Source organism: Numida meleagris, chromosome 2 (genome assembly GCF_002078875.1).
Source record: "Numida meleagris isolate 19003 breed g44 Domestic line chromosome 2, NumMel1.0, whole genome shotgun sequence".
Taxonomy (NCBI): Eukaryota; Metazoa; Chordata; class Aves; order Galliformes; family Numididae; genus Numida; species Numida meleagris.
The window spans coordinates 136,832,272-136,855,344 of record NC_034410.1 but is presented as its reverse complement, the minus strand read 5'-3'; the positions used below and the strand labels follow the sequence as shown (position 1 = coordinate 136,855,344).

The 23,073-nt window shown below is 45.2% G+C and overlaps 3 protein-coding genes across 4 annotated transcripts; 1 reads left to right on the top strand and 2 right to left on the bottom strand.

The window, feature by feature from the left end:
- On the bottom strand, positions 256-3,211 carry NDUFB9 (NADH:ubiquinone oxidoreductase subunit B9). Its single transcript, XM_021385683.1, has 4 exons — positions 3,078-3,211; positions 2,664-2,856; positions 1,454-1,567; positions 256-499 (listed from the first exon to the last, which is right to left on the bottom strand). The coding sequence occupies exons 1-4, from the start codon at positions 3,161-3,163 to the stop codon at positions 368-370; spliced, it is 525 nt and encodes a 174-aa protein (XP_021241358.1). The 5' UTR covers positions 3,164-3,211; the 3' UTR covers positions 256-367.
- TATDN1 (TatD DNase domain containing 1) lies at positions 3,194-15,744 on the top strand. 2 transcript variants are annotated; one of them, XM_021385682.1, is made up of 12 exons: positions 3,194-3,263; positions 3,463-3,528; positions 3,933-3,982; positions 5,110-5,173; positions 6,293-6,436; positions 6,544-6,586; positions 9,323-9,408; positions 9,532-9,572; positions 10,974-11,050; positions 11,684-11,754; positions 12,653-12,779; positions 15,503-15,744. In XM_021385682.1, exons 1-12 carry the CDS (start codon positions 3,242-3,244, stop codon positions 15,603-15,605), a joined length of 894 nt encoding a protein of 297 aa, XP_021241357.1. In that variant the 5' UTR covers positions 3,194-3,241; the 3' UTR covers positions 15,606-15,744. The 2 variants fall into 2 exon arrangements, with proteins under 2 accessions (XP_021241357.1, XP_021241356.1); XM_021385681.1 differs by lacking the exon at positions 3,194-3,263 and having other exon boundaries at positions 3,270-3,528.
- Positions 16,265-22,978, bottom strand: RNF139 (ring finger protein 139). The gene is made up of 2 exons (XM_021385680.1): positions 22,620-22,978; positions 16,265-18,321 (listed from the first exon to the last, which is right to left on the bottom strand). Exons 1-2 carry the CDS (start codon positions 22,798-22,800, stop codon positions 16,514-16,516), a joined length of 1,989 nt encoding a protein of 662 aa, XP_021241355.1. The 5' UTR covers positions 22,801-22,978; the 3' UTR covers positions 16,265-16,513.

The window sequence follows — 23,073 nt, the reverse complement described above, 5'->3', positions numbered from 1 at the left end:
TGGGAACATGAGTTTTACATGGCCACTTTTTTCAGTCTCAGCAGTTGAGTTTTTGCAGTGCATCACGACAGCTGTTCCAGTAACTGTTCAATGTTCTAAAAATCACTCTGGTGTTAGCACCCCATGAAGACTCCTTCACTGGCCGGTCAGTGCTGACTCTAGGTACACACTGTCAATGTTAACAGTCACCTGTTCTACACTGCACAAACTGGAAGCACGTCCATGCTAGAACAGAACAGCACACAACAAAATGCCTTCCGTTTAACCTTACTTGGCTTTATTTTGCATTACAGTAACATATGTTCACTGGCATAACCTACTGCCTATCGAAGATCTATCACTTCAATTGTTGCATGCAGTAATGCTTCTACATGGGAATTTCACGGGGTCTTGTCACATAATGCCACCACAGTGGTGGCAGATGCCCTTCCTTGCGAGCAGGAGGCAAAGCTTCAGTTGTTGGGCCACCAGCTGGAGTTTCTTCTTCTAACTGCTTAACCTAGAAGACAAGACAAAAAAAAAAAAAAAAAACCATTTTAGTGCGGATAAGCGCATTTCAATGCAGTTTTCAGCACCCCCAGCAGCAGGTGAAACTGATCCCTGTTGCAGAAGGAAAGGACCAGCAGTAAGGCTTCAGCTGACAGGTTTAATGCTGCTCACTATTCACTTACGAACTCTGTAAGTGTTGCAGGCTCCTATTACCTAATTAAGAAGGAATTTTCAAAAGTGAAGAGTGGTTTACAAGCGAATTTTTACTTCAAAGGTCATTATTTTCTCATAATTCATGTCTAGCATTACTAAATTAAACTGACTGCGTTCTCTCACTGCTTTGAAAGCCACCAGTTAATTTTAAGTCCTAAAAACCTCCCATACGAGTCAGTAGGAGGCCCATTTCTGCAAGCCCCCAGCAGCCCTTTAGATGTTATTAATAAAGGTTTCCATAAGCAGTGTTAAGTGCTGACTGCCACTGCATTCATTCTCATAGAAGCACCATACTACATGCAATTCAACTGTTTCTCTGCATTTCAATTATTCTTTCAACTTTGTCCAACTGAAGTTCAATTTAAGTTGACCAGAAATTAGCTTAGATTCCAAAATGATGAAAACTGCAGCAAGTCATTTGCAAAGCTGCAAGCAGAAAGCATTTCAGAGCTTCACAACACAAGAAGAGAAATTCTCTGGTCATCAATCTCTCATCCCACGGTTGCAGGTTCAGCTTTAACTTGCAGTTCCCTTCTCAGCCTCAATGAAGCCGTAACGCTGAGATCTGTGTACACATTTTAAGCCATGCCAGTGTTTCACGCTGATAAATGTTCCAACAAAGCACAGCTTCAGACAGACCACAGCAGGCGTTCAGCATTCTCACTTAAAATATTTTCCAAGAACAGAGCTACACGTCACACAAATACTTGCTTACTAAAGAAGCTTCAATTGGCACTGAGCAAACACTGACCTCTTTCTCCCAGCTTTCCCGCTGCAGCTTCTTCCACTGCTCTCTCTTAGCAAAGTAATCAGGATACACTGCCTTCTCAGAAGGATGCCAGTAATCTAAGCACCATTCAGGAAACTGTTAAAGAGAAATACAACCAAAACACAATAGTCTTATTATATACGTATATAAAGATACGTGAATTCTATATGTAGTAGGCAGACACATGAAAAAATGAAACGTGCTTGTTAAAGCCACTATTAAAAAGGATTAATAAGCTATGAAACGAAGTGCTACAGAAGAACACCATTTAAGAGCTCTCTGATAATTACTGCTCGCAATGCACCACACAGCAGAGGGCAGCGCTTTCCATCTGTTCCACAGATTCTCCTAAATCCCAGCAGGAAGTCATAGTGACTTGCTTAAATCATAGCATGCCGAAAACAGACCTCAGGTCACTTCAGTGTACACTAAAGCTCCTGTAAGAATTTGAGCTAGTGGAAAAGGTGCCATTTCGTGATCTCATTGCTCTCCACAACTCCCTGAGGAAGGGAAATGGAGAGGGAGGTGCCGATCTGCTCCGGGTAACTGATGAGAGTGGAACGACACAAAGCTGCACTAGGGGAGGTTCAGACTAGGCATCAGGAAATGTTCTTCAGCTGCAAGTGCGGTCAGACACTGGAATGGGCTTCCGAGAGGGACAGCTGATGCCACACAGCTGTCAGTGTTCAGGAGGTGCTGAGATACTGCCTTCCGTAGTGTTCTTTGAGTTGTGGTTAGCCTGGAAGTGCTCAGGCTGTTGGGCTGGAGGATTCTTGTAGGTACTTGAAGGGAGCTTATAAACAGGAGGAAGAGACACTTTTTACTGGGGCAGATAGCGACAGGACAAGGAGAAATAGTATTAAACTAAAAAAGAGGAGATTTAGGTTAGATGTAAGGCAGAGATCCTTTACTCAGAGGGCGGTGAGGTGCTGGCACAGGTTGCCCAGAACTGTGGGTGCCCCATCCCCGGAGACGTTCAAGGCCAGGATGGATGGGGCCCTGGGCAGCCTGAGCTGGTGGAGGACAACCAGCCCATGGCAGGGGTTGGGGCTGGGTGGGTTCTGAGGTCCCTTCCAGCCCAAGCCATTCTGTCATCCTGTGATCAACCAGCCCTTTCCTCTCACTACAGCAGCACGGCCAGCACACTCACACACCACCGCAGCACCGCCCAGCCCCCACACCCCTCACCTACCTTGTAGCACTCGTATCTCTCGTAGGACGTGCCGCCGGGCGAGTCGGGGAAGATGTAGGGCTGCGGGTGCTGGTTGGCCCAGAACTCCTCCTCGCCCGCCCGCAGCAGCTCGGTTGCCTTCACCATGTCCTTCACATCCTTGTTCTTATCGAAGCGATCCCTCAGCAGGACGGCGAAGTAGCGGTACTTGTCACTACACGGAGGTTAAGCATACGGGAGGTTAAAAAAGAACGCTAGCGCGCAGAAATACAGCCTGGTACGGACAGCAGTTCCCCTCCCGCACAGAGACGGGGCCGGGCCGCGCGCTGGGGACGAGGCCGAGGGCAAAGCGCAGCGGGGCCGCCGGGCGCGGAACGCCGCAGCGCAGGCCCCGGCCCCGCTCCCAGCGCGAGGCATCAGCCCTCCCCTCCTCACCGGTGGATGCACCAGGACTCCAGGTGCCGCAGGGACTTCTTGTACAGCCGCAGCACCTTCTGCTGGTGCGTCAGGTAGGCCGCCATGTCGCACTGCCCCGCGGGGCTGACGGGAAGGACGGGACGGGACTGCGCACGCGCGTGTGCCGCGCCGCGACCGCCGCCATGAGCCGCGCCAAGCTCGTCGGTGAGCGGTGGGGGGGGGCGTCAGCGCTGCGGCCCCACGGGGGCTGTGCCACCGCCGTGTGGAGCGGGGCCGCTGGCGGCTGGCGGGGCCCGCGCTGAGGGGCCGCTGTCAGCGCGGTGTCCCCGGGTCCCTGAGGTGCGCTTCGCGTTGCCGCTCTTCAGAATGAGCCCACCTACGTTTGCGGGTTTTTTGTTGGCAGATATTGGCGTTAACCTCACAGACCCCATGTTCAGGGGGATCTACAGGGGAACACGAAAACATCAAGGTACGTACGTCTTCAGGTTAGAATTTCTTTTTCTTTTTTTTTTTTTTCTTTTCTCCTCTAAACCTGGCTGTCTGTTCCTTGTTAAGGCTCGAAGTAGAAAGCTCTGGGCGCTGGCACAGGTTGCACAGGCAGCTGTGTGTGCCCCAGGCTGGAGGTGCTCAGGGCCAGCGTGGACGGGGCCGGGCCGCTGAGCTGTGGGGGCAGCCCGCGCACGGCGGGGCGGGCTTTAAGGTCTCCTCCGACCGAAGCCGTCCTGTGATTCTCTTATTCTTTTCTAAAGCGTGGTTCACAGTTTTTTTTCGTGGTGGGCACTTTGCGTGAAAGTAATTTTTAGTTCTAAAAAAGTTCACTTGGCTCCTAAAGCTGTAAAGTTCAGTTTGCGACGTTTCTGTGTGCTTTTGCAGATGACCTTTTGGATGTGGTAGAGAGAGCTGTCAAAGTTGGTGTTAAAAAGGTAATTCCTCGCAATTAGAGTTTTTTACGTATTTTAACCTGCTTTCTGGTATTTTGTTTTTGTAGTGCTCCTCTAGTGAAACAAATGATTCTGGAAAATGCAAAGGAAAACGTGGTAACTTTCTTCTCAGCCGTAACGTGAAAGTGTTCAGTGCAGGAAGCGTTGTCTTTAAGTTGCACTGATCATTAGGCACTAATGATTTTAATTCAGTGGTATTGCATATGATCTATGAGTAGTTTCCTTTACACATTTTCAACAAAAAGGTGTTCTCCTCCAACCTACTGTAGCAAATCATTACAGAAGTTTCCACGTTAGTTACATTATCCTGTTCTATGTGACTCCCACCTTTGCAGTTACTGGTACAGGGCCAAATGTTAGAAAAGACTCTGATGGCTGTGAACATGCAGATATTTTGATATGTAAAGGTAATTGGTGACTGCAGAAAAGGTGGAAGTACCCGTGAGTCCTTGTGGTGGAGACATCTGGGTGACCACTAGTAAATGGGTGCTTGCACGTATTTATACTGCGTCATTGCAAGCAGGTTTGTAACTCTTCACTGTTTTCAGCAACAGACCACGTTATTTAGTTGTAATAGCCCAGCCTGCCTATATGTGCATCCCTAAACTTACTTCAGGTATCATGGCGAAGATTAGAATTGAAATAGGATGCATTGCACGCTGGCGTGAACTGTTCTGCTGCTGTATCAGAAATAAAGAAATAAACCCTCCTCGGCAAGAGGAACAGGCGCTTGGCAGTTTGCTGAAAGGCTCTGTTCTAAAGGAGCGGGCCATGCAGTGCCAGAAGTCTGCCCAGTCCCAGGCTGTGTTCACTTGCCTGCAAACTTAATCTATTTATCTGAAAATATTTATATTTGTCTATGTATCTGCAGATTTATGGTGATTTGATTTAAAAAAAAAAAACAAAACATTTTTTACCTAGTGTATTTTCTTGATCTTGGGGATCTAGAAAATCTCTTTGTTACTTATTTATGAAGCTTTGTTATATATACATTAATAATTGTCTTCTCATGTTCTCTGCCTAGATTCTTAGTTCTCTCTGAGTGTTTCTGTAAGCATTCTGTTTGATATTGAAAGCAGAACATCCTGACGGTGCTCTTTTTTTCCCAGTTTTTGATTACAGGTGGGAGTCTCCAGGACAGTAAAGATGCCCTGCAGCTGGCACAGACCAATGGTACTTCACTTCAGACTTCTGTTGTCGGTCAAAAATCGAATCTCCCCAGAATCTCTCTGAATTAACCATGGGATGAATTAATCTGGGACATGCTCCAGATTAAAAGCGAAAATGAGGATTCAGAGTGGGATGAGTGCATTGCATATGGCTTTATACTGCTATTTAGATTCCTGACTGTTGGAAGGGATTGGTCATTGCTCTAATTTCTATTTCTAGACAGTTCAGGTATTTAGAAAAACCAAGGTACATGTGTTTTTGGAAGCACAGTTTGTCACAAGGCCCTCTTCCAGAAGTAGGCTGAAATAGATACGTGATGTGGAACGTATCTTTCTTGGTGTTTGGTGGGTTTTTTTCCCTCTTTTCACTTACCAGTCTGTCATGACCCACTTGAACAGCAGAACGTCTCCATCTTCCTGGCCCTCCCATTTTTTCCTTAGGTAGATAACATTGCACTAATTACTTAAATACATATTTGAACTATAAAACACACATCAAAGTACTATTTATGGAAGAGAATCATAAAAAAATTCAGGTTGAAATGAACCAGAGGAGGTAACCTGTTCCAACCTCTTGCTTAAGGCCTTTATATATGTGTGTGTATGTATTATGTAGATGTATATATGTATGTGTGTGTGTGCATATATTTATACAAATATTTTTATATACATAAAGGCATATTTTATATATATATTTCCTCCCATACTTCTACATTCTTCATAAAGGCACTAAATGTGTCTTTTTATTTTGGTACGGGGTCATCTGGGTGGGATTTCTAGGTAAGTCAGACGTGAGGGAACGCTCGTGCCCTCTGCGCATCTTACAGCCAAGGGTAGTGGGATCCATTCTCAGCCAGTTGTGTTTCTGGGTGATCTCGGGAGGTGTTTTCCAACCTCAGCAGTTCTGTGGTTGTTGAAAGCTGCGCCTCCCAGCTGCAACTCAGCTGCATTAAATGGTGTGTACCAAAAAGGAGCTCCCAGCCCCCAACAATCTCTGACATTGTAAAAGCAGAAAGCATTTAAAATTACAAGCAATGAAAAAAGTCCAGGTACAGATAATGGCTATAGCTTATACTAACTCTAGTTTTTTTTCTTAAAACCATCTAATGATGTGTTGCTTTAGATATGTTTTACAGTACAGCTGGCTGCCACCCTACACGCTGCGGAGAATTTGAGCAGAGTAACCCTGACCAGTATTTATCTGAATTAAAAAATCTGATTGAAAAGAATAAGACAAAGGTAATAGCAGTTGGAGAATGTGGCCTAGGTAAGCGTTATTTTAGTACTTCAGTATTTTTTCCTTGATGTGTATAAACATATATATATATATCCTAGAACCCTAACTAACTGCGGTTTTGTTCTTTCCAATTGTAGATTTTGATAGATTAGAATTTTGCCCCAAGGACATCCAACTCAAGTAAGAAACGTGATGACTATAAGATGACTTTTATCAATGTACATAAATGTTTTCTGTCCCACGTTCTACCAAATAGCATTTTGTCAGGTAGAGATTTGCAATTTGCAGATCGTTTTTGTGTCAGAAAACGTGACTTTGAAGGAAGCACTGAATTCTGCTACCTGTGTGGTGTTGGTTTGGCCTGTCCTTTTCTGTAAATTCCATCAGAATTTCTGGGTTCCAGGTGTGGCAGGTATTCATTCTTGCTCATACGCAGTCTTGCAGAGTCTTGGTAAGAATTAATGTAACTGCAGTATGTGAAAGAAGAATTAGTTTGTTGGAGTGGAAGGCATAGGAACAGAATTGTCAAAAAGGGTAAGTCAGCAGTGGAGAGGAGGAAGCTTTTACTGAGGGCAGTGTTTGCTGAGATAATTGAGAGCTGGTATGTTAATCTGAGGACCCGGAGAGATCTGTAGTCTGAAGTTATATATGCAGGAAACACACTGAGTGAAAGGAGCTAGCACAGCCCCAAAGATCAGCCTGCATTCTTGTAGTGACAGTCTCTGTCTGCAGTTCTCTTTGTGAGAGAAGGTAGGTGGTGGAAGGAGAGATTCAAGTAAAGGGAGACTGATGAATTGTTGCAGGTGCTGTTATGGGTAGAACTAGTCACTGGGGGGCAGTGGTTAGTTGTATATTTCTCTGATTGCCGCAAGTGATCAGTGGGTAGAGTTAATGGCTTCTTTTACTGTGTGACTGTAGTACTGCAGGTATTCCCCAAATTGGACAGAACTTTTTTTTTTTTTTTGCTGGTAGCATTCAGTGTGCAGCAAGTTCACTGGGTTGCACTGTGAAGAGGTGCTTCACGCTTTGCAGTATAATTGCTTATTTTCTGTGCAAGCTGAAACACTGGATGCTTACTGCCTTAATGCTCTTGAAAGAAAATCATAGAATCATGGAGTGGTTTGGGTTGGAATGGACCTTTAAGATCACCTAGTTCCAACCCCCTGCTATAGGCAGGGACACCTCCCTCTAGACCAGATTGCTCACAGCCCCATCCAGCCTGGCCTTGAATGCTTCCAGGGAGGGGGCATCCACAGCCTCACTGGGGACATGTTCTAGTGTCTCACCACCCTAAAATCTAAGGAAGGAAATGTGCTTGCCCTCACCTGGTGAACTGTAGCTGAAGACCTAAAGGAAAAAACTCTTCTTGGGTGGACTGAACCTGGGTTGCAAGGAAAGAAAGATGTGACAGAGTGGAACAGAAATCACTTTTAAAGTGGTTGATGAGTCCTTTGGAATTAAGGTTGGCAATGATGGGAAGTTTTTATCTGAGATATTTCAGTGAATGGAATGAAATACATAAACCTAGTTTCTAAGAGCTCCTTGTAAAAGACAAAAGAAGTACGCTATCACTCTGGAGATCTGCCTCTGCGTGTCCAAGTTTGCTTCAGCTGTGTTAGTGCCATGATCCCCAAACTGAAAATACCAGAGCATTTGAACATTGTGGTCAAAACAAAGTTGCAAACAAACATGAAAGCATGTTTAGACTACAAAGAAAATCCTGAGTAGATGACATTGATCTCCTGAATTTTTATGACAGTTTTGAAATGTTGTGTAAAATGTTAATGTCTGTTTATTGACCTGTTTTATCTCAAAGATTTGCACTGATGCATAAGGAATTAAACTTCTGTCAGAATAGCAACACGCAGTATATACAGAAAATAATGAAAATTGTGCAGTTTTCATGATTTCAGTGCAGTCACCTCTACACTGTTGGCACTGTTCTGTGTGTAAGTTCCTCTAACAAGGAGCATTAGAGAAGTATTTGTAATTCTCATGCCTGGGTGTAGCACATGGCAGACAAATCATAAATGATAATGCTGTGGGATCAGAAGTAGCTGCAGGTTACTAGAGACAAGGTTAAATCAGTACTCACTAGTTCTAACTTCAGCAGCTGCGTGGGGGAAACTGGCTGCCTGGTTACCTGCCTTCTGCCCGTGTTCTTGTCTTCATGGATGGCTACCTCACTGTTACTGCTCCTTCCAAGGGAATACTAGCAGCAGGAGGTAGGAAAGGTATAAAAATGAGTGAAAAGGAGAGGATGCAAGCACACTAGTGAAGGAGGGAGAACTGTTGAGGAATGGGAGGGAGTGAAGACCATGAGCAGAACAGGGCAGAAGATGCACGGTATTGGTATTTGTTTCATCCCAAGAAAGACAAGACTGACCTTCATGGAAGAGCAATCAAAATCTGTACATTACTACTTTGCCAGCTCTGAGGACTAATTTGAGCCATTCGAGGCTATAGAATTTTGCATGGTGCTCCCTCACTCACCCCCACACCAAATACTTCTTGAAATAATGGTCTCCGTGTGATAGATGCTCTCTTCCATTCCTGGAATTTCAGAACCTTGTGGAGAGAACGATCAGTTCCTCTGTCATTAAAAATAAATGAAAACCAGCTCCACCAACACCCACGCCACACAGAGCTGCGTGCTTAGCATAGATATGTACACGTTCTTCCAGCATTGATGCTCTTGGCTCTGTCCTCAGGAGAAGATCACTACTGTGTGAATGTACCACAGCAAAGAGCTTCTTTTAAACTTGAATTCTTAAATTATTGCATGGATGGTAGCTTTTGAGTGGCAAATGCGTTGATTCGTTCTTTACCTCTGGAGGACCAAAACGTACGAGCACTGGAAAAAACTGTTCTGCTGTCAGACTGAATTTCTGCTTAAAAGGGATTTTTATTTTACAGATACTTTGAAAAACAGTTCGACCTGTCAGAGCAAACAAGACTGCCCATGTTTCTTCACTGCAGAAACTCACACGCTGAATTTTTAGGTGGGTGTTGCTCAAGAGTTTCAAGCAGCAACGAATTCTGAATATGAAACATCTGGAAACCTGAATCTTTCACCTTTGTCTGTTACAAAACCACCTTATGTTTTCATTCATTTTATTTTGCAGACATAATGAGAAGAAACAGAGATAGATTTGTGGGAGGAGTGGTAAGTGCGGGCTTTGGCATAGCATTCATTTTTACACACGTGTATATAGATGTGGGGCTGGAGGATGTGTGTGAACATCGTTGTTGATGTGTGACTTCTTGTTTGCCACGGAGTCTGTGTAGGCTTCCTGTTGGGTGCTTTCAGCTATTATAAATCAATTTTGGCAATCCAGTCCACTTCTTGAAATTTCTCTGTTATTTCGGTATTTTTATTTTTGTTGCTTATTCAACAGTTTTATGTTGCAAGGGAAGAGGATAGGCTGAGAAATGGCTCTGCTGCTGACGTGAGCAGTTTTTCTTGGCCTAACAGAAGGACAGTTTAAGCACCTTATAATTGACATTGGCCTCTTCCGAGTTCTACGGTGCCTGTAAGTGCAGTGCCTTCAGACCACAGATAATTTGGATGTGTGTTCCCAGTGGAAGCTGTAACCTCAAACATTCGCTTCTGACATCAGACATGATTTTCAAATTACATCCAGATGTAACTTTTGATTGCTTTCTGTCTTTAGATATTCAGATCATGTATTTTATTCCAAAGCGTAGCAGGAAGAAGCTTCAGATGAAATGATTAAGAAAGTCCAGCAATTCTCTTTCAGCTTTCCGTTATGCCAGGGTTTTCCAAAAGTAACAAAGACTTGGATAATTGTATCCTCCTAATGTCAGACCACAGCTGGTCTGGACGCCTCAGTCCCCAAGCTTCCCCACTGGTACCACAAGACCTTCCCAAAGCTCTTCAGTTATACTGAGCAGTCTCTCCTTCCTTCAGTTCTGTGCAGCTGGTAACGAGCAGAGAAACAAAGAGCAGGCACCCTCTGCTGCAGGTTGTTCCTCTCCCCACGTGGGGAAGTGGGCACTCTCGTTGCTCCATTCAGGGACCACAGCTTCCACGTGGGTTACGCTTCACACCCTGTGACCTGTTCCTTGCCTCTCGTCCTTAGGGTGCCCAGTAGGCTGTTAAGTTCCTTTGGACTAAAATCTGTGCTGAAAGTAGTACTGGCTCTTACTCTCTCTGGCAGTGTCCTCTAGGGAGTACCAAGGCAAGAATGTAAGAACTGAGCACACACGGCATTGCTTTCTGTATCTAACCTCCCAGATTTCAGGTATTAGCTACAGGAAACTCGTGGTCCAAAAGCAGTATCACGGTACAGATCTTTCCTGCATTTATCACTAATGAAACGTGATAACCGGTTTTGTTGCAGCATTCCAGTGACTTCAGCCTGAGCTTTGCCCCAGTTCAGAATCAGATGAGCTATGTCCCATCTTTGTTTGAATACATGTGTAATGCATTCCATTAAAAGGTATTTATGACACAAGCCAATACTACTGTATGATTTTAAAGGACTGGAGTTTTACATTAAGTCTGTATATTACACGTCTGTGTATGTATTTTTATTTATTCTAGGTTCATTCTTTTGATGGCACAAAGGAAGAAGCAGCAGCTATAATAGATTTGGATCTTTACATTGGAATAAATGGCTGGTAAGTTCCTCACAGGAAATAAAGCTATTTTAAAATGTCAGCTGCAGTGAACTCATTACTTTCTTTTAAACAACGAGGTCAAGTTTTCAAAGCTCGACAGGCTCTTAATCATCTGACAGATTTAGAATTGCACTCATTAATCTTTTAGCTACAAAAAGTTCTTAACTCACCACTCAGCAAGCTAATCTGGTCTGGGGTCCTTCCTACTACCCTCCGGTCAATCCTCGTTTGGAAATGAATAACGTGATAGAGCGTGGAAGCAGTCTCTCTGTAAGATCGTTAAAAAAAACAACATAGTTTTAGGTTACCATGTCAAATGCAGGAGTAATGCAAATGTAACTGGATTGGCTTTATCTGCTGGTTACATACACAGTCAGCAGTCAGCCGGCCGCCAGCCGGCTTCGCCTTGTCTCAGTGGCATGGGCTGAGGCTGGGCAGGTGGGGTTCTGCGCGCTGCACCGGGCAGCCACCCTCGCTGAGTAACTCCACATTTGCTGCTCAGTGCAAAGTTTGAATTTAGAAGCCGTGTTTAAAAAAAATTAAGTTATTTAGGAGGCTGCTTTTGCTATGAAACACTTCAACAGGCAAAGTAATTACTTTTACACGCGTTTTAACTAAATTCCTCTTTTCTAGTTCATTGAAAACGGAAGCCAACTTGGAAGCACTGAAATCAATTCCTAGTGAACGATTAATGATAGAGACTGGTAAGATTTTATATCTTGGTCAGCAGTTCGTGACTTAAATGCTGTTGGGCAACATGATATGCTTGCATAGCAATGATAAGGCAGGCCCGAGAGTGAGTCAGGAGCAGAGAAAGGACTGCCCATTGCTGTTCTGGAGGGCAGGCCGTGGGCTCTTTGAATGCTCCTTCTCAGCTTTCTGCGGGAGGGAAGGAGCTGCCTGTCAGTCCCCGACGTAGCAGGGGAAGATGGAAAGGGTAAACTGACAAGCCCGCATTTTCAGTTGTGTTTAAATACTGAAGTCCTGCTTGTCTATCTTTTAAAGTGCAGCTTGCTGGAGAAGTGCCAAAGAGGGCAGTGGCTGAGGTCCTGCCAGTGGTAACTGTAATGTCAACTGGGAACAACAGCGCTTTAAATGGAGCGCGGTGGGAGAAGGCTCACATTCCCCTCCTGGGCTAATGAGCTGCGACTTTAATTTACTGCCTTCAGAGTGTGGGGTTTCTTTGTGCGTACGCTTCACATATGAGGAACTGATAGTTAAAAATGCTGTATTTATTGGAATTTCTGAATCTGTGAAAAAAGCAAACTGCCTGAATGCTTTAACTTATTTGCTCGTGAAGCACAAACATGAAAAAATAGAGGAGATTTCTTTGGAACGGATGCAGTGCATGTGGCCATCTTTGCTGTGTCAGGGGAGGTCAGTGGTATGTATCATTGTCGCTGGTATTTTATAAGGTAAATTCCTTAAGATAACGGTAGAAAAATGCAAAGATTGTTTGGGTGTTAAATTACCCCAATCTCTTGAAGTCATTCCTGGAAAAAGATAGCAAGAACTTTTGTCAGTGGCTGTAGTTGATTAAGCCGTCTCGCGGTATTCTCAAGTGATTGCATGCTCTTAATTCTGTTTTTCAAATGAAACTAGATGCACCCTGGTGTGGAGTGAAAAATACTCATGCTGGATCAAAATACGTAAAAACTACATTTCCTACCAAAAAGAAATGGGAAGTAGGGCACTGCTTGAAGGACAGAAATGAGCCCTGCCATATAATGTAAGTGCGCTATTGTAGTATTATGTAAAATATTTCAGATTCACAGGGAAAACAGCAACAGTTCACTGGAAAGATAGCAAATAAAAATGAATTTAAATGTATTTGAATTTATGCGAGATATTACTTAATAGGTTGTGGGAAAAAAAATCTGAAGGACTTAATTTTTCCATTTCAGCAGTTCTGAATGTAGAAAGCTCCCTGAAAACAAAACCAGTACTGACTGTTTCTTTCTTTGCACTTGGAATGCTGAAGAATGGGTTAAGCCCTGTAAAGTAACCTCACTGGAATAAACTTCAGTCAGTTGCAGTTATTTTTAAAAGTGATAACAGCACTAGAGCTGCGCAGTCCTCTGAAGACAGACAGTGCTAAGACGGGGAGTAGGCAGAATGACGTGCTGATAGGACATCTCCCAGTTCCCTTCAGGCCTCAGCGTGCCTGTGGTAAAGGCTGCCATCATGTGAACTTGGTTAAGGGTCCTTCCTTCATCCTGCTACTGTGCTGGAACAAATGTTTCATAAAACACCGATCCTGGGAAGTATAGATACGAGTAACAGTAGTCAAGGTAGAGAACAGTGAGAGAAAGCTCCAGGGGCTGCTGGACTCACAGCTTGAATGTACAGAAACCCTGTTTTCTGCTACCTCCTCAGAATGCATCCTCCCAGAGGTGGGACAAGCAGGGAAATATACCATTGTTTTAGTGAAAATGTTTAGTTATCTCCATTAAATAGCATTGCTAGATGAAATCTACGAATTTTCACAGCTGCTAGTAAAGTCTGGTTGCTTGCTTAGGGAAGTTCGTGCTGTCACCTTCTGGTTATCAGCTCCTTGAAAAGAAGGAATTAGGAAAGTTTCTTGTTGCACTGTAGTATGTGGATGACTTTCCAGTGCAGCAAATGAAGTTCATGGCTGTATGTACCCAGATGCAAAGCCTGTTTACTTGAGATCTTTATTTGCTGTGAAATCTGTATGTGTTTTTATGTGTAAAGTACCTGATTGGAACTAATTCTTAAATACTTCTTAGAATACTACTAAAGATTGTAGGAATTTGACAGTGTCTAGGTAAGAGTGTATGTGAGAACTGAAGGGAATGCTGCTGTTGTGGGAGGCTTGAAGGAACTTAGGGGAGACCGCTGATAATGCTAAAGCGTGGTTTAAGTTTACATGGCTGCTCCACTAGGGCTCAAAATACATTTTTATGCAGTTATGCTGCCCTGTAACGCTCCTTTTTTTGTTGTTGTTGTTTAATTTTAAACAAGATTCTTATTTAACTCAACCTTATTTCAAAAATACCGTCCTTCTAAAATTAACCATTACTAGTAGTAGATTAGTAACTTGAGAGCCTCGTAAACCTTAGGAAGTACAGCAGGAGTTGGCATTTTGTGACTTCTCAAGCAGTATGATCTGTTGTGAGAGGAAAGTTAGCATGAGGCCACAAACTATATTTGATATTTAGGATATATACTGTTTAATATAGCTCACTTGGCAGGAGGGTTTTTCCACTTGTCTTTTTTTGGTGGTAGAAAAGGGGGGAAGACAGCTTTTAATTTTGATAGTGATATACCTATATTAAGAGCCGCTATATACACCTTGGAAGCTGTTTTTGTGGCACCAGAGGCTTCTTTTTTTTCTCCTGCAGCTTTCATACACTATTGCAATAAAACATCGCGTCCCATTGCAGCTGTGTGGGGACAAATACCTGCAAGCCCTCCCAGAGCTCTTCAGGGCTGACATTCTTTGGTACTTGAAATTATCATTTCTATGTAGGCCTGATCTTACCCCATCTTCTCATGAAAATCCTCTTAAATAAAGAAGTTCTTGGGCTGCAGAATGTGAGTGAGCATGAAACGGTCTAATCCTTCATCTAGGAAAATACTGGCAATCCAGGAATAGGTAGGAGCAACTTCTTTTGCTGTCTTCCTCGAGAAGGAGTTTAACTATTGCCTGAGTTGAGGCAAAAATCTAAAGCCCAAACCACCCCGCTGAGGTTAAGGTCTTTCATCTTCACCACAAAGAAGTTTCCTTTTTTTCCTACTGCTAGAAAAGAATTGTACAGAAGAAGCATTTTTTTTCCTGTACTTCAGTGATGGGAAATCAAGAAAATAAGGAGAAGGGGCTGTGGCTTGGTTTGCTCTTACTGAATGTTAACACTAGCCTTTACCTTTCTTTTGTCTCCTTTTCCTGGATTATACCAAGGCCTCAGGCCTTCTAAAAGCGCTCGTTTAGCATCTCCTACTAATATCTGAGTATATTCATCACAATTAACCTAGAGAAAGAGGAAGCAGAAAGGAGCTGTCCCGGTAGCCGTAACCTGTTATGTTTACAGCTGAATTTAAGCTTTGCCATAAGCCAGCTTGTTTGTAGTGCCACTCTAACCCTGACAGGAGGTTAATGAATTTCAGTCTGAAAAATCAAGACCACTGATAAAGACATGCACAAAGTGACACTTTCTTTGGAACAGAAAGCTGTTTAATTACCTCTGAACAAGAGTCAAAAGATCAAAGATGAATCTGTATCAGTGAGCAACCAGTGACCAGGGAATAGAAGTTACTGACTTTAGTAAGTGCAGCCGTTTCCATGTCAGAGCATCTCACACTGTTGCTCTCAAAGTAGGTTTTTATTCCAGGTTAATCTTAGTTACTCATGTACATACAGATGTGACACTCTGATGTATATTCAGTACTGATTTTTGGAGTCTCCTAATACCAATTTTTTTCTTTTTTTAGTCAAATACTGGAAATAATGGCAGCAGTAAGAGAAGATGACCCGCTTGAGTTGGCCAATACTCTATATAACAACACTATTAAAGTCTTCTTTCCAAATATATAAAGTTTTCTTACATTTATTCAACGTAACTTTAGTAAATGTATTGCAAAACTTTAAGACTGATCATATCTGAAAGCTCTTACCAGTGGAAGCCAATATGTAGTGCTTTTTGTACAAGATTAAAGCTGATTTTGAAAAAGGTGGTCTGCATTGGTACAGTTTCCTAGCCCTGTTTCCTTTCAAGATTCAGGATCAATTTCTAAGATAGTCTAAGCTAGCAGCTCTTGTTAATACCTGTATGCATTGCAAAATGAATACCAGGCTGCTGAGTTCACCTGTAGAATGCTTCAAGTTACTACTGGTAATTCAGAAGTGCTTAACAAACAAATCAAGTGCATGCTTACTACTTTACCGGAAAGCTTAGCGGTTTCATCTTTTGTTCCACTTAGGCAAATGCTGTAGTGTTAAGTCTACCAACCCAAGGTTTTTTTGTTTTGTTTTTAAACACAACTCACTAGTTTTTAAGTGATAAAGCTCTGCTAATACTGAATTTGTTAAGTAAAGCTACTTTGGTTCAAGCTTTTCGTTTCTGATTTAACCTGCTGAACAGTCTGTTTTCACCAGTATTTTACATCCAGAACTCACTGATCAGGGATTACTGGTAGACAGTCTTTGGCACAGCATTATCACTACATCAATTAAAGAGTGTTTTTCCAACCATCTTAAAAACGTGAAAACATTTTATTCCATGTACAATAATGTACATAATTTAAGGTGGTCATGAAAGAGACCAGCAAAAATTAGAGGTATATTTACAGTAGCACACACCACAGTAAACAACCACCGTTCACAGACTCAACACCGAGATACTGCTGTTGTGCTTAAAAGTACAATAACTACAAAGTGATACTTTTATTCTGTCTGAGTCAATTTTAAACAAATACCTCACGGCTTAGGAAAGGACATCTCAATCACCCAAGAGAGTCAGAGTCAGCATTAAGAGTCTCATTCAAGTGCTGTTCCACATTGTCGTCGTCTTCTTCACCGCTATCTGAACTGTCATTATCTTCATTTAATTCATTTTCAGCATCAGCAGCTTCTTCTGCAGCTTGTACAGGATCCTCGTTTGGTGGCACAAACCCATTGTTGTTAGAGATGTTGGTGTTCTCCTTGTCCTCGATATACACTTTCTGATGGCACATGGGGCAAGTGTCCTGAATGTACAGCCACTTCCGAAGACAAAGTGCATGAAAGTAATGGTTGCACGGAGTAATGCGAGCAGACGTGGTGAACTCGTGGTAGCAGATTGCACATACGTCATCTATTTCACGGAGCCGGCTTCCTTTCACCTCCGGAAGGGAGTTTATTTTCTTAACAGCAGTCCTGCGATTTATAAAAGTCTTCCAGCCATTCTTTGCTTGCAAATAGATGTTGAAGTACGCGTGCAGACACATCATGCAAGCGCGGATCTTACTTCCCGATTCAAAAACCATTGTGTAAGCTCCATTTCCGAACATGATGACTCCAAATATAAACTCAATAATATTGCCAGTGGAGCGAACGTAATAGACGTAATCGTCAAGTTTTTCCCACAGCACGTTGTAGTAACCATCGATCATAAACAATACGTAGACGGTGATGGAAACGATTACCTTCAGGCAAAGCTCTACACAGAATGCAGTAACTGCGAAAAGCCACGTGTTTAGTGCATAGTGGTGCCAGAGGACGTAACTGAGCAGAACTGGCAGGATGAAAAGGCAAGCTGAAACAAACAGTACGGGGAAGTGTCTGCGAAACGACGGCACGTGGGAGGCACTGAGAGACATGAGCACGGGGTCTGTCATTCCATGGATAAAATGCAGGACTGCGGTTAGCAAAAGGCACATGTTTCGACTCAGACGAACTAGTCTTTCTTCTGGTTTCAGTCCGCTCAAACCAGTCTGCAGAGCCAAAATGAAGAACAGAACAGGTGCTACAAAACCCAGCCTTTTGTCATCCTCGTCCGTCGACCCAATGAAGGCCAAGATACCAAGTCCCAAATAATGTGCTATGGAGGAAATGACAGCACTCATGCCTAACACAGTTAGGGTGGAATCACACCCACTTATTATCAGACTGCAGATCAGTTCCCAACAGTTATCCCACGATATCAAGAAGAATTTGTCTTCCGTATTAGTTTCAGCCATCTTTACAACATATGTCAATACCACAGCTTGTGCTGTAAGTCTCGTCAGCCAGAAGACACGCAGTACAGCTGGAAATCGAATCCTTTTCCATGTATCTTCCATCAAGAGCTGTAATCCATAAATGCGATACATGTGCCTTACCAGCAGATAAACATACCGCACGGAGTAATAGAACCACTTGATTTTCGTAACTAAAATGACTGTGGTATTCAGTGTCAGCACTAAGCCTGAAATAAAAACGAGCATCTGTCGGACTTGTAAAGGTAGTTCAACAACCAAGCTGATTACAGGAATCAGTATATCCAGGATGATTAGTTGGGAGTATACGGACTGCATGTTCAGCAGCGTAACGTATCCAATCCCGAAGGTAAGCTGAAGGATGGAGAGCGCCATCCATAGCGAAGGTCCTTTGTGGGGGAAGAACTGAATTCCAAAAGCTGCTGTGTAGTAGGCACTGTAGAAGTTTATGTGCAAAGAAGCATAGTAATTCACCAACACTGAAGTTGCAGCCAGCAGAAATGCTGAGGCGATCATATAAAACTTGAAAAGTGCTCGCTGTTGTAACACCAGAACAATGCTGGATACAAAGACACCTAAAAACAGATGGGAATCATTTAGTTCTCAGCAGAAATTGAGCAGCAGATTTTACCTATTAGCTTTGCAGCAACATTTCTTTCATTTATTGCTTTCCCATTAGTCACTCATAACTTTGTATTAGCAATGGTGCTATCTTCACAGAACAGATAAAAGAACCACTTCATCTGGGGAGCGTAAGGCTGGGGATTAGAAAAGAAGCAGTGGGCACAGAACCGGCTGCCCAGGGCAGCGGGCACGGCCCCGAGCTGCCCGAGCGCAGGGAGTGTTTGGACATGGCTCTCAGACACAGGGTTTAGATTTTGGGTGGTCCGTGTGGAGCCAGGAGTTGGACTCCATGATCCTTGTGGGTCCCTTCCAACTCAGGATAATCTATGATTCTCTTCTATGATCTGTATTTAATACAGATGTGCGCTGCTGTGACGCAAAGCCAATTTAAGCATAAGTCAGCGCTGTTATTAAGTCTATCTGCAGTTTCAGACTGGAGCGGCAACAACATCCAAGTCCTCAAAGATCCATCCCCGATCAGCCCTGAAATCTAAGGGTAGGTAAGCTCTAAAAGCAGGAGAGAATTACCAGGTATAGCACCAGTAAATTCAGTGAATTTTACACATTTATTCCCTATTAAGCCCCCTTTTCACCCAAGCAAAGCACCTAACTACAAACATCCACACTGGTCAAAGTGCTTGTACAGTCTGCAAAACAGTTGAGACAAACTTTCTCTGAGGACAGGCATGAAAGAGAGCTAGACGATGAGGCAAGCAGGTCACCGAGAGGCTAACAGCTTTCCTGCATCACCCAGTTACTCTGATGCAACCCCACCAGGTGAGGCACTCTGAAAGGCTTTGGCAAAGTCCCCCATCCTCCACCTATAACTAAACTGAGCAACAGTACACATATTTTTTTGGAACACTGATGTAGAATACAAGGGAGAAGTGGTAAGAGTAAGAAGGGAGAGAATGAACAATTAACAGCAAAAGGCAGAGTACTCCCAAAAAGTTAATGCATCTTAAAGGTATTCCTTGCAAGCAACGCTGGCTGATGCAAGAGCATTCTCCTTAACTAATCATTAACTTTGGGAAGTTGACTGAAGGAAGAACTCAGTCATTCAGGAAGTGCTTTATGCTCAGTCCTTCCATGAAAAGCTCAAACTCATGATACACAACACTTTCTAAAACAGGCTTGACCATTTCATTGCCTTTTCATGCATACCATAATAAACACCCGTAGGAGAGTCAAACACGCCCATTAACAAATCCATTTCTCTTCCTTGCAGTAGCAAGTCTGTAGTTGGGTACTGCACGTCATCTTAAGATACTGACCTTTCACATGCAAGACATCCCTGAAACAATATTACAGCGAGCTGATAAGAGAGAAAAGCTACACCTGCAGACTGCTCTGTTGATGCCGTAGCAAAATGTACCACATATATCGCCAATGCATGAGGAGGAGCCAAGGCCCACGAGGAACCTGAGAAGACCCAGAGGCTAGCAGGAGCTCTGGCAGCGGAGGGGAGCACCCCTGTCCCCTGGCCGTGGCATTACGTCCATCTTTTTGCCATGACCAAGTGGTTCTGCTGCGATGGAAATGCCTACAAAGCACAGATGGAGATTTGAAAGATTAAGAGTGGAGACAAAGCAAGGTTACTTCAGAAGATTAAAGACAAACTTCACTGCAGTTTTGTTCTACGCTGTGTCGAAACCAGTGCACTTGCACAGAAAGTAAGTGAAGGAAGAATCAAACTGAGCATTCCTGCAGTAAAGCTTTTTAAAAAAAATCATACAGAACTCCTGTTAGCATTCTTAAGTAAAATGTACTCCCAGAGTAATTCAGAGCTGTTGGACATCACTCCTGAAAGCTATCAGGTCTCTCCAGTTTAGATTAGCTGTTCAAAGTCAGCAAACAGTAACTAAAAAGGGCAACTTCACCTGTATGTAAGTACAGCAAGATCCAACATAAATATCTCAGCGTGTCCTAACAATAGCAAAACCCCAGCTCTGCATCCTGGTTTTGGCTGGGACAGAGTTAACTTCCTTCCAGTAGCTGGTTTGGTGCTGTATTTGGGATTTCAGATTAGAACGCTGATAACGCACCAATGTTTTGGTCTTGCTGAGCCGTGCTGCACTGAGCCAAGGACAGTTCAGCTTCTTGTACTGTAAAACTGAGGGCTGCCTGGGGGCTGCCACTGCTCAGGGACTTGCTTGGCATTGCAGGTGGTAAGTCACTGTGTTGTGCATCACTATTATTATTTCCCCTTCACTTTTCTGTCCCATTAAACTGTCCATCTCAATCCATTTGTTTTTATCTCCCCCCCGATTCTTCTCCCCATCCAACTGAAGGAGGATGAGCAAACGAACAGCTGTGCTGTGCTGATCTGCCTGCTGGGTTAAACCGCAGCACCCCGTAATCCTTAAATTCAGAGGGAAAAAATAACTACTGACTGAACCACCCAGAAGGTCTTCAGCGTCACCTTGAAGCGGTTACTATTTTATTTAATTTTTGGAAAGCTGAGAACCACGGCCCACTTGTCTTGAAGCACAGCCCCTCACAAACTGCTTCTGAAGCTCTCACTGGAGGCAAGGAAGGGATCACCCACTTCCTCCCCCACGCCCTTCCAGCAAAGTGATCACAAACACAATCCTGAAGAGCTCCTTCATAACTTAATCTCATTATCACACACTTAAGAGAGATCATCTGATAATGTATCTCCCATTCCCATTTACATTGGATTAAGTTCAAGGCACTTCCTGCAGCATCTGGATCACACAATGAATGCTTCCCAAAAATCGCTTTAGTGATGTGCTGCAACGTCATTGTTTTTTTTAAAGGAACTGCTTACCAATGAGAAGCACTCTTAGCAATTACATAAAGGTAGAAGAGAAGCTCCAGAAATGGGAAATAAGAGGGGTATCCCTGCTCCCTGCTGCAAAGCTGCCAGTGCCAGCTGCAAGGCACGGCACAGCCACAGGTCAGGGCCCCCTGATCTCAGAGATCTCAGCAGAGGATCCCCAGGCGCAGAATCACAGAATACCCTGAGCTAGTGGGGACCCACGGGGATTATTTTGTCCAACTCCTGGCTCCCACACCCAAAATTCATACTCAATGTCTGAGAGCATTGTCCAAATGCTCCTTGAGCTCTGGCAGCTCAAGGCTGTGACCGCTGCTCTGGGGAGCTGCTCTGTGCTCCCCAGAGCAGCAGCCCAAACCAAGCACCTGCCTCCAGCTCAGTGTTTCTCCTGGCTCTCCTCTTGCCTGCTGCCCTGGCTTTTTTTTTTTTTTTTTTCCTCCCTTTTTCCCCTCTGCTGTTGCAACACTGTTCCCACAGCACTTCTTGTTGTTTATGTTCCCTTTTAACCTCTCCTCTGACTTTCCTCCCCTGACAGCTGTACCACCCATGTCCCTGCCATTTTTTTTCCGAATGCAAACACCAAAACCACACGAAGTCAGCGTGCCGCAGGCCTGCAAAGCCCCAGGCTGCATTTCAGTGTCTCCTTTCCTTCCTGCTGCAGGCTTCCATCCCCAATAAAGTTCAGTTTCACCCTCACAGTGGCGGGCAGCATTACTTGGGGCACACGACCCCTCAGTACCACACACTGTTATACCAGTCACTTAATCGCCATCCCAGGACAGAAAAAGCTGGAAAATGACCAACTGAAAAACCTCTCAAGTTTGGGAATTCAGTTTGAGGCACTTCTGAGCTGCCATTCCCGAGGCAAGGGACCCGGCAGTGTACCTCAACCAGGCACACTACCGACGCGCTCCTACGAAACGCACAGCCACGGCGTCACATGGCTGCCACACCATGTGGAAGGCTCCAGACCCTGCGAGTGGCAGCCGGCAGCACCCAGCCCCCACCCCCCAGCAATGGTCACACCGAGCTCGGGTGGCTTCCAAGGCCCAGTTCGCTGCGAGGACAACAGAAAGCACAACGCGAGCCCACCGTTGCCCTGTAGCTGGGGCCGCACACCGAGAGCCCGGGACAGAGAGGGCTGTGGGATGGAGGATATTGAGAGGGGTCACGGGGAGAGACAGCGCTCCGGCCGGCAGAAGAAGGGAGAAGACACGGCCACAGCGGGAGGAGTGCTGAGGGGAGAGCCCGGGGCAGCAGCAAAAAGCAGGCAGCGGGAAGGGGTCAGAGCCGGGGAAGGGGCTGGGGAGAGCCCGAGGCGGCACAGCAGCTGCGAACAAGGCCGGCAGCGAGGGGGAGCTGAGGGAGCAGCGAGGTCGGGGCCCGGCCCGGACGGGGCCGCCCGGAGCCGCCCCCAGCGCCCCGCCGGGCCCGGACGGTGTGTCTCACCCAGCAGCCGCAGCAGCACGCCCAGCAGCGCGGCGCACACGGAGCCGCCCGGCAGCGGGGCCGAGTTGAAGATGGCGTCGATGAGGAACAGGCTGGGCACCCGCAGCGCGACCTCCAGCCCGGACCGCAGCCGCGGGCCCAGCCGCAGCCACGGGAGCTGCGGAGGGCCCGGGGCCGCCATCCCCCGGCGAGGGGAAAGGCCGCCCGCGCCTCCCGCCTGCTAGAGAGCGCAGGGGCGGCCGCGGGGGAAGGAAGGGAGCCCAGCGAGCCGCTACCGCCCCGCTCCCGCCGCCGCCCGGCCCGGCCAGGCCCCCCGTTGCGCCGCCGCCGCCTCCATGTTCCCTCTGCGCTCTCTCCGCGGGGCCGGGCCCGGCCGGGCAGCGAGGCGGGGCCGCGGGGCGTCACAGTGCGCGGCGCCGCCCTCGCTCCCCCGCCGCCCCCGGAGGGCCCCGGC